General features: G+C 45.2%; 1 protein-coding gene across 3 annotated transcripts in view; it reads left to right on the forward strand.

The window, feature by feature from the left end:
• The window catches only part of RFFL (ring finger and FYVE like domain containing E3 ubiquitin protein ligase), a 37,111-nt gene extending 28,533 nt beyond the window's left edge, over positions 1-8,578 (forward strand). For all 3 annotated transcript variants that reach the window (XM_080984034.1, XM_080984033.1, XM_080984035.1), the window contains 3 exons: positions 886-1,093; positions 4,059-4,082; positions 5,237-8,578. In XM_080984034.1, coding sequence (XP_080840160.1) covers positions 886-1,093; positions 4,059-4,082; positions 5,237-5,427 — 423 coding nt within the window. In that variant the 3' untranslated portion in view covers positions 5,428-8,578. The remainder of the gene's footprint in view (positions 1-885; positions 1,094-4,058; positions 4,083-5,236) is intronic.
• The last annotated feature ends 959 nt before the right edge of the window (positions 8,579-9,537 follow it).

The following is a 9,537-nucleotide window of genomic DNA, read 5'->3' on the forward strand; positions in this document are numbered from 1 at the left end:
AAATAGACAGATCAGAAATATAATAGCCCTTTCGGTTTTGCGCTTCTCTGAATTTTGTAATTCCAGTTCTTGGCTCAGAAAAACGTACTGCAAAGCATGCAAATGGATTAGGATAAAAGTATTATTGAGAAATGCATTGAATTTGTATTTGAATATGGTTTTTTTTTCCCTTTTAAAAAAATCAGAAATTAATGAAGAAATGGGATGGGATGGAGTTACACTTAGAGGAAGTACACTGATTGGTCCTTTCTTAGTATCAAGGAGGAGAGATGACTGAAGCTTGCTGTTGTAGCCCCTCTATCTCCCAGCCCTCTGGTTTCCAGCTCTTATTGCCATAGCCCAGCCTAGCCCAGCCTACCCCAGCCTGGTGCCCTGTGCAAGTTTTAGAGGATGCCTCCCACCATCCCTGAGCATTGGCCATGCTAGCTGGGGCTGATGGGACTTACAGTCCAAAATATCTGGAAGGCAGTCGGTTTGAGAAGTCTTTCGGTTTCTATCACCCGTGTGTTTTTATTAAAGCTAAACACATTCGTGCCACTATCTTTACCCTGATGCACCCTGATAAATATTGCCCCCAGTTCATGGGTCCAGGTTAGAAAGGCATTGTAGGCAAAGAAATTTGGTTTCTAGCACCGGGTGCCCAGATATCCTTACACTCCCATATGCTTGGTGAAACATTTATGTGTGTGACTTCCACATAGCAGAGCAGTGACTGCACCTGAAGACCCGTCTTGTAAAGTCTGTGCCTTCATGCCTAAACCCTGGCATGTGTTGGAGAGACAGCTGATTTTGGCTGGCTAGCAGATAGAGAGGGCCCCCCTTTTTGCTGCAGCAGAGCCAGGCTGAAGCCTCGCAGCCTTACCCGTAAACTGCTTTGTATTTCAGTCCACCGACTCTGAGGATAACCTAGTTCCGGGGCGGAGGGCATCTCTCTCTGACCTGACAAGTGTGAGAGACATTGATGCCCTCTCTGTAAGGCAGCTGAAGGAGATCCTCGCTCGGAACTTTGTCAACTACAAGGGCTGTTGTGAGAAATGGGAGCTGATGGAGAGAGTGACCCGCCTGTACAAAGAGAAGGACCTTCAGCAGCTGGGTAAGGATTCTTTTTTTTTGGGGGGGGGGTGGAAAATACACACCCACACCGTATTTTTCAGTGTATAACCCATCCCCGTGTATAAGAGGCCCCATATTTTTAGGGACTCAAAATTAAGAAAATGGGGGAGATTGCCCCCGTGTATAAGACTACCCCCCCTTTTAACATTAGGATTTTTTTTTACTAAAAATAGTCTTATACACGGAAAAGTACGGTATATATCAAGGTCCACAAACTTTTTCATCAGGGGGCTGACCACTGTCCCTCAGACCTTGTGGGGGGCTGGACTATATTTTTTTTTGGCGGGGGTGGGGGGGGGATGAACAAATTCCTATGCCCCACAAATAACCCAGAGATGCATTTAAAACAAAAGCACACATTCTACTCATGTAAAAACACGCTGATTTCTGGACCGTCTGCGGGCCGGATTTAGGAGGAGATTGGGCTGGATCCGGCCCCCGGGCCTTAGTTTACATACCCATGGTATATGTATTTCATATGCACATATCTTTGTATATCTGTGGGAATGAGAGGGCATTTTTAGTTTAGAGAAAAGTTGAGTAAGAGGCGGCATCCCACAAGTTTGTGAAATGCTGCGCAGCATGGAGAAAGTGGATAAAGGTTTTTCTCCCTCTCCCAGCACTAGAACCCATTCACTTCCCATGAAGTTGAATGTTGGGAGATGTAGGATAAGGGAAAGTCCCTCTTCATGCAGCACATGGTTAATCTATGGAACTCACGCTTCCGGGTTGGCGCCATCGCCGAATGGCGGACTCCCTCCGAGCTCCGGAGGGAGTCGGCTCGGCAGGGGCTGGGTCCTACCGCGCCGGCGACGCGGGGACCCTTAAAAACCACGGGCACGGGGCCCGTGGACATGGGGACTCGGCTGGTACCGTCAGCGCCCTCCCGACTCGTGAAGGAGCCTTTTTAAAGGCTACGGATCGGGTGCCTGGGAGTGGCGTGGTACTTTGAGTCTATCGCTTCCCCTGCCGAGTGCAGCCGCATGCCATTCGTCGGAGAGCGCTGGCTTCTTCCATTTGAAATTCGGACATTTAACAAAAACCCGTGAGTAATTGGGTAACCGGGTACAAAAGGAGGAAAAAAAAAAGGAATTTTTTTTTTTTTTTCGGATTCGGCACGAGCGGGGGGGATCTAAAAAGGAAGTCAGTCCCCTCCCTGATTGTAAACATGCTAAAACAAGGACTGAGAAACCAAGATCAATTCAGAAGTTTATTGCTGACTAAAAATACCAAATTCCACGATGGAATCATTACAAGAATTGTGCTGGAGGAGAGTCGAGGTGAGAGGGAAAAGGCAACCCCCCCCCCCCGGGAACCGGGGCGATTCAGAGAACCTGGCGGAGAGAGATGGAGAGTTTGACAGCTGTCAAAGTAGCTGTCAAATCTTGAGAATATAAAGAGGACTTTGCTACAAGTATTTTGCTGGTTAATTTTGATACAATTGGATATAAATATGGATACAAAATGTCGGGTGGAAAAAGAAACAACAATTTGACTTTTGGATGAGAGGACACAAAGTTATTGCAATCCCTCTAGAGGGGCTTTGGGACATTACAAGCGGCGTATATGGAAAACTACTCTGGGATGTGTACTACTGGTCTTAGCTCCTGGGAAAGTAGCAAAACTGAAATATTTGTTTTGTCTACAGAGGTGACAACACAATAGAATCTTTCTATTTAAGTAAGCTCCTGAATAACAAACCTCTGTAGAGATACTAGATTTCAGAATAAGAATGGTTTTGCAGCTGAACAAGACAGAAACCTGAGAAAGTAAGAAACAAAAGAGTAAAGGACCAACTACGCCACGGCAAGAACAATGGAAGGAGTAACAATGATCAAGGGAAATTAAAGGCCTCGATTAGACTGGACTTTTGAAATTAAACATTATCAAAACAAGTAAATTTAAAGAAAATCGGCAAGATGAATTGAGAAAGTTTGGCTGTGGACTTGAGACCTCCAGGCCGACAACATACAGACTGATGGACATAGGGAATCTAAACCGGGGAAGGGAGGGGGAATTCTAGAATCCAAAGGCTATGTAATCAACTTCTGGAACCTTCTTCTATTTTCTATCTTTTAAATTTTTTTTTATATATAACTTTGGTATTTTGATTTAACAAGTTTTGGAAAAAAAAAGAAAAGGGGGAATTCGTGGAAGGAAACGGGGTAGATTTTGGGGAAAAAAATCTTTGTTCTATTTTGTTAAAGGTGAGGAGTGATGTTAAGATTGTAATTTAAATTGGCTATTAGGCATAACATATTAGGTTAAATTGGGAATGAGAACTTGTGGAACCAACGTAGGGAAAGGGGAATACAGTCGGGAGGGGAAGGAGGGAGTCCCAGAAAGAAGGTTATGAAAATAAGGGTTTAAAATTGGTCTCTTTTCTTTCTTTTTTTTCTTTATCTTTTCTATCTTCTTTATTCTGTTATTATTGGAAATTTTAATAAATATGATTAAAAAAAAAAAAAATCTATGGAACTCACACCCTTAGGAGGAGCCAAGTTGGACGGCTTTCAAGGATTAGACAAATTCGTGAAAGTGAAAGTTATCGATGGCCATGAGGGTTCTGCTCTGCCTCCACAGTTGGAGGCAGCAATGTTTCTGAATACCAGTTGCTGGAAACCAAAGAAAAGGAAGGGACTCTTGCACTTGGGTCCCCTAACAAGCATCTGGTTGGCAACGGTGAGAACAGGATTCTGAACTAGATGATCCATTGGCCTGATGCACCGCAGGGTCTCATGAAATTGGCATAAAAAGTGTAAGAGCCTCTGGCCCACCATAGGATCTCCCATTCCCAGAGCTTTGTTCCTTTTTCTCCTAAGTAATTTTTCCAGTCCCCACTCCCTTCTTCCCAGAAGGCAGTAGCAAGGGAACGACACATCTTGTTTATTTATATTGAGCACTGTTGCAATAGGATTTCATCAAACTTCTTTTTCTGTTTTCAGTTTCTGATACGGATGATCAAGCTGGTAAGCAGCCCTTGTTTCTCCTTTCAAAATAGTTGCTCACTGGGAAGGACAGGCATTTATTTTGTGTGGGGGTGGGACTTTGTCTCTCTCATTGATGGACAGCAAGCAATCATATATGAATGTGTATACACCTTGATGATAGGATAAGAATCTTAAAATGGCAAAGCCCAGAGTTGATGCTGGGAAGTTTTGGAAAGTGGCTCTCGCTCAGACATGGGCCCCATCCACCCCCCCCAGTGTGCTCCATGTGGGGCTTCCCTTGTTCCAGATTTGGAAGTTGTAGCATGATTGCCCATCAGCAGAGAATGCCTCTGCTCAGGAATCTCCACTAGTTGCTGATTTGCTGTCCGGCTAAGTTTAAGGTGTTACTATTAGTATGTAAAGGCCTTAACAACTTGGGACCAGTTTACCTGCAAGATCACCTTACCTCATATGTGCCCACTCGACTGATCCAAACCGTTAAAAGGTGCCACAGGACACTCAGAAACTTTTAGTGTGGCAGAACCCACTCTGTGGAACTTCCTGCCTATTGACATCAGGAAAGCACCTTCACTGTACTACTTTTTTGATGTTTGCTAAAAACATTCTTGTTTAGGCAAGCCATTTATTTATTTATTTAATTTATTTACCAACCCTTCACTCTAAGCTCCCAGAGTGGGTTACAACAAAGAAAAAACAACATTGATGTTAAAACACTAGTAGGAAGTCAAACGGCATCTGTTCCGGAAGTCCGTTTGACTTCCAAAATGTTCGAAAACCAAATTGCGGCTTCTGATTGGCTGCAGGAAGCTCCTGTAGCCATTCAGAAGCTGTGGAAGCCCTGTCAGATGTTCGGGTTCCAAAAGAATATTCGCAAACAGGAACACTCACTTCCGGGTTTGTGGCATTTGGGAGCCAAAACGTCCGAATTCCAGGGTGTTCGGGATCCAAGGTACGACTGTACAGCATATTAAAAGCAGTTTAAAACAACTATATATCCAGACATGTAGAATGTTCGACGAGAGTCTTAATCTGTGTTTAGCTTATTGTTGATTTGAATTATTTTTCTGAACGTTTTAAATAACTTTTCATTGATAGTTTCTTTTTCTTCCTGTTTGTAAGCTGCTTTGAGGCTTTCTTTTTCTTATAATCAAGTCCCCCCTTTGCCGTTCCAGCTCCATCTGGCAACGCCACTCTCCCTGGCTCGGAGGACAACCTCTGCAAGATCTGCATGGACTCCGTCATTGATTGCGTCCTCCTGGAGTGCGGCCACATGGTCACCTGCACCAAGTGTGGGAAGCGCATGAACGAGTGCCCCATCTGCCGGCAGTACGTGATCAGAGCTGTCCATGTCTTCAGGTCTTAAGGGCTTTGTCCGATGCAGGGCGGAATATCGTCTTAGAAGACTCACCCCACTGTGATGGAGAGCTGATGGGTCCCAGCTATCCAGCCCCTTCTTCCCATCCATTCCTAAGGCGCCCCCTTACAGGCGACTGGTGAGGCAAGGGATGGAGGAACTGCAAAAAGACTCAAGAGCTGTGATAGGCTGGGCTCCCCCCTCCCCACACACGTACGATACTGTACATTATACCGCAGTGCCTGGAGAGCTGGAAATCCTCAGCAGATCTCGAAAGTGATGCGCCGTTCCTCCCTCTCTCTGTTTGCTTGCGACAGGGCATCAACAAAAGGCGTGGCTTTCCCCCAGACGTTGAGGCCCTTCCCCTCTGGAGTGAATAAAACAAGGTGGTCTAAAGAGGAAGAGATAACTCGCTGCTCTCAGTTCTCTCCTCTTTTCTCTAAAGAGGCCATTTACCGGGACATCAGCATTTTCATTTCTGGGACTTGTTCCTCTTTTCAAAGCGTTTTTACATTTTTTGGGTGAAAGAAAACACAAGGACCTCTTCGGTTTGTTCGCTAGCCTTGCAGGTCAGGCTAAATGCTGCCTTGGATGCATAATCCAAGCAAATGCGTGGCTTCCTGGTGGCCATGGTGAGGAACGTCCCTCCCGTTCATGCAAGGTGGGACTGGGAGCGGATTTGCAACTGTGAAGGAGACATTTCAGTCCAGTTTCTTGGCACACGAGTGTCTTTGGGGCTACTTCCTTGCTTTTCATAATTTTATGTTTACCGCCTCCTTCCTGTGAGCAAGCGCAGTGGTCTTTGCAGAGCCCTGGGTTTACTTGTAGAATTAGTTATGTCTTCTGTTCTGTGTAGGAAAGGAGGGCCCATACCCTTTGGAATGGACCTTGGCCAGAGCAGTTTCATTTTGGGGAGCGGTAAAACCAGTCACCTCATTCTGATGTGTCTCTGAACTCCCCCAAGGCCCTTGTGCGCTGATAAATCATGATATTAGTGTGAGTAGACAGTTTTGAGATTATTTTGTTGGGTCTCTGGCGACTCCGCTATGAAACTGGAATGGACAAATTTCTCATCAGCTTACTTTAGGAGGCTGAAGACTGCGTGCTAGTTGGCTTTTTATTTTTTTAAATGCTTGTTTTGCCTTATGGATGCCAAACCATGGCATCTCAGTTGCCTGTTTTGAGAAGGCAAGCCCATTAGCCATCTGCTGGAGAGCTGGCTCAATTTGGAAGAGAGGACTTTGCCAATGGCAGGGGAGATTCCTGCAGGTAAGGGCCCCTGCCCTTTTACCCTGAAATCAGCTCTCGAGTGCCGCTTCATACATCGCCCAGACGGCAGCCTCTGGTTTGTCAGTTCCCCTGAACATGGACTTTTTTTAAAAATTAAAGCAGTTGCTTGGAGGAGACAGAACAATATCCCCCGTCTTAAGGAGAGCCCATCTTCTTACTGTTAACGGTGGAGCCTTTCATCAGTAACTCTCAGACATGGGTTTGGAAATATCCAGGGAGCAGCAGCTCTGTTTACACACATTCTCTGCCTTTCTCTCCCCTGTGGTTCGAAAGCCTTAAACAACAATGGTACTTTTTCTTCTGCTTGTTCTTTCCCTCAGCAGTGTCTTAACTCTCAAGTGGACCCAGTGGCCTTTCTGGACCAAACTCCAGGTATTTTAAGTGCCTCGCAGAGATGAAGGGTTGCGGGGTGGGGGCTGAATAATATAAACTTGCCTTAAACTTCTTGAGTCTTGCGCAGTTACAGAAAGGGGCTTGTGGGAAAAGTGTTGGGCGTAAAATGTGTATGTAGAGTGGTTGAGTGGGGCTGTAGACAGTGTATTGCTGCTGGTCTTTGCTTGCCTGCGGGTAGACATGTCCATTGTGGAAAAAGGCAGGCTACATCCTTCCTTGTGGCAGCAAGGCTCACTCTCTCTCCCCTCCCTGAATGCTTTAATCTTCATGGCAGCATAGCTTTCTGAGGCACCAGTCTTTCCAGAAAAAAACATGTGCATGCACCATGTTTGATATGCACTATGATGCCCCATTCTTTCCAAAGATCTGGCTTCTGAACTGGACCGTTTGTACCTGAATTGTGGGCCTGCAAAGTGATGGGACCCTCACCCCTTGCTCCTGGGTAGCACCTGCTGCTGGACAGATGTGCTGTCTGCATATGCCTCTATAACTTTTGCTGCCAGCTTAGCCAGTACGGACAGCGAAAGGGGGGGTAAGTTCTGCTTGGGAGCGATTAAACCAAAGAACAACTTTAATTGGCTGCTGCTTTATGTACTCAAGGACTGGAAGATTTTTATAACTCACACACCTGTGCCTAGGGGGAGAAGAGCTAATCTTGCTTGTTTACTTGCCTCAGCAATGGAGCTGTACCAAAACAGCACACCAACAGACTACAGCTGTGGAGTAAAGCCTGAGCATTCCGTTATTTCCAATTTTCACAGCTAGCAGTGGAAACCCTATGTGAGCCATTTTCCCTTTGATCTTCCAAATTTCTTTTCCCTTTGTAGGAAAAGCCTTCGCCAATTTTTCTGATCCTAACTTCACTCTCCAAGCTCTAGGTAGGCTGACAAGCTGTGGGGATGGCGTTTATATGGGGTTAATGTTGCAGGAAAGCCAGTATCCGAGAATGATACTACTTTGTATGCACAATTCTTCCTGCTCCCACCCTCAAACTTTGGTGAAGTTCTTATGTGGTTGCAGTTTTGAGGAATGATTTAAAAAAGATCAAGGGGATGAATTTTAATCATTCATAAGGAAGAGCTATCAGTAAAGGAATATATTTGGGATAGATGGGGAGGCAGGAAAGAGGCAGCTCATTAAATGAGGAAAATACATTGGTCTACACACATGGGTAAATTAAGTGCATTATTAGATTTAACAGGGAACTATTTGTGTCTAGCAGTTAACTCTGGAAAGCAGAGCTAGATACAGGAAGAGTGTGTGGTTGGAGATGGGAATTTCCCCACCCATTCAACTTGCTTATGTTTGTCTCGGTAACAAAGTGCACAAGTTGGTCTTAACTGATCGCTCCTCCTTCCTTTGCTGCAAAGCTGGCTATGCTTCCTGGGCTGTGATCTGGTGAAAGTGATGCTGGTTTGTGACTTGGCAGGAAGCTGCTGCCCTAAAGCTGTGGAAAATAAAATTTGTCTGAAAAGTTTTTTGGTTTTTTTTTAATACAGCAAATGTATGCTTTGTTTGACCGTGAAAGTTAAGTCTATTAATTGAGGCCTGTTGAACCACACACAGTTTCTTACAGATGGTGGAGCTGAATCCTGCCTTATAATTTTATAATAAAATGGAAATGCCTTATAAAAAAGTGACTTCTGTCATCTTTTCAACAGCAGATACACTCCTTTGCCTCCCTGCTCCAAGTAGGTTTTCGGTAGCAATGTGCTCTGACGCTCTTAGAAAACGTGCATCATTTGAGGCTGGTATTCAACCAGTGGAAATCCATTCTGTTACCCAAGTAAAGTGTGCATTGTCAGGCTTGCTCTCTAGAACTGGTGGCACCTGGAGTCAGCGCTACATTTCTAGAAAAAGAGGTACTAGAACTCACCACGAACACTTCCCTTATTCTCTTAGAATGGCAAGCCAGGGTGGTGTAGTGGTTAAGAGCAGTAGATTCATAATCTGGGGAACCGGGTTCGATTCCCTGCTCCTCCACATGCAGCTGCAGGGTGACCTTGGGCTAGTCACACTTCTCTGAAGTCTCTCAGCCCCTCACCTCACAGAGTGTTTGTTGTGGGGGAGGAAGGGAAAGGAGAATGTTAGCCGCTTTGAGACTCCTTAGGGTAGTGATAAAATGGGATATCAAATCCAAACTCCTCCTCCTCTTCTTCTTCTTCTTCAATGGCACTCAGCAGAGAGGTGCCAGAACTGAGTTCCTGTGAGTTGCCCCTGAAAAAAAGCCCACCATTCCTCCCTGACTGCATTCCCTTGTCACCAGCAATGCCTTGTCACCTCTCTTAATATTTGTATACTGCTGTGTCATTAGAAACATATCAAAGGAGTTTACAGCAACAAAGTTAAAAACAGACATCAATTAACCACTGAGGAAGGCTGTATTCTTAATTGCCTTCATAGGCTTGGTAGAACAGAAAAGCTCTCGGCAGACGT

Source organism: Podarcis pityusensis, assembly GCF_964106645.2.
Source record: "Podarcis pityusensis genome assembly, chromosome: 15".
In the NCBI taxonomy this organism is placed as follows: domain Eukaryota; kingdom Metazoa; phylum Chordata; class Lepidosauria; order Squamata; family Lacertidae; genus Podarcis; species Podarcis pityusensis.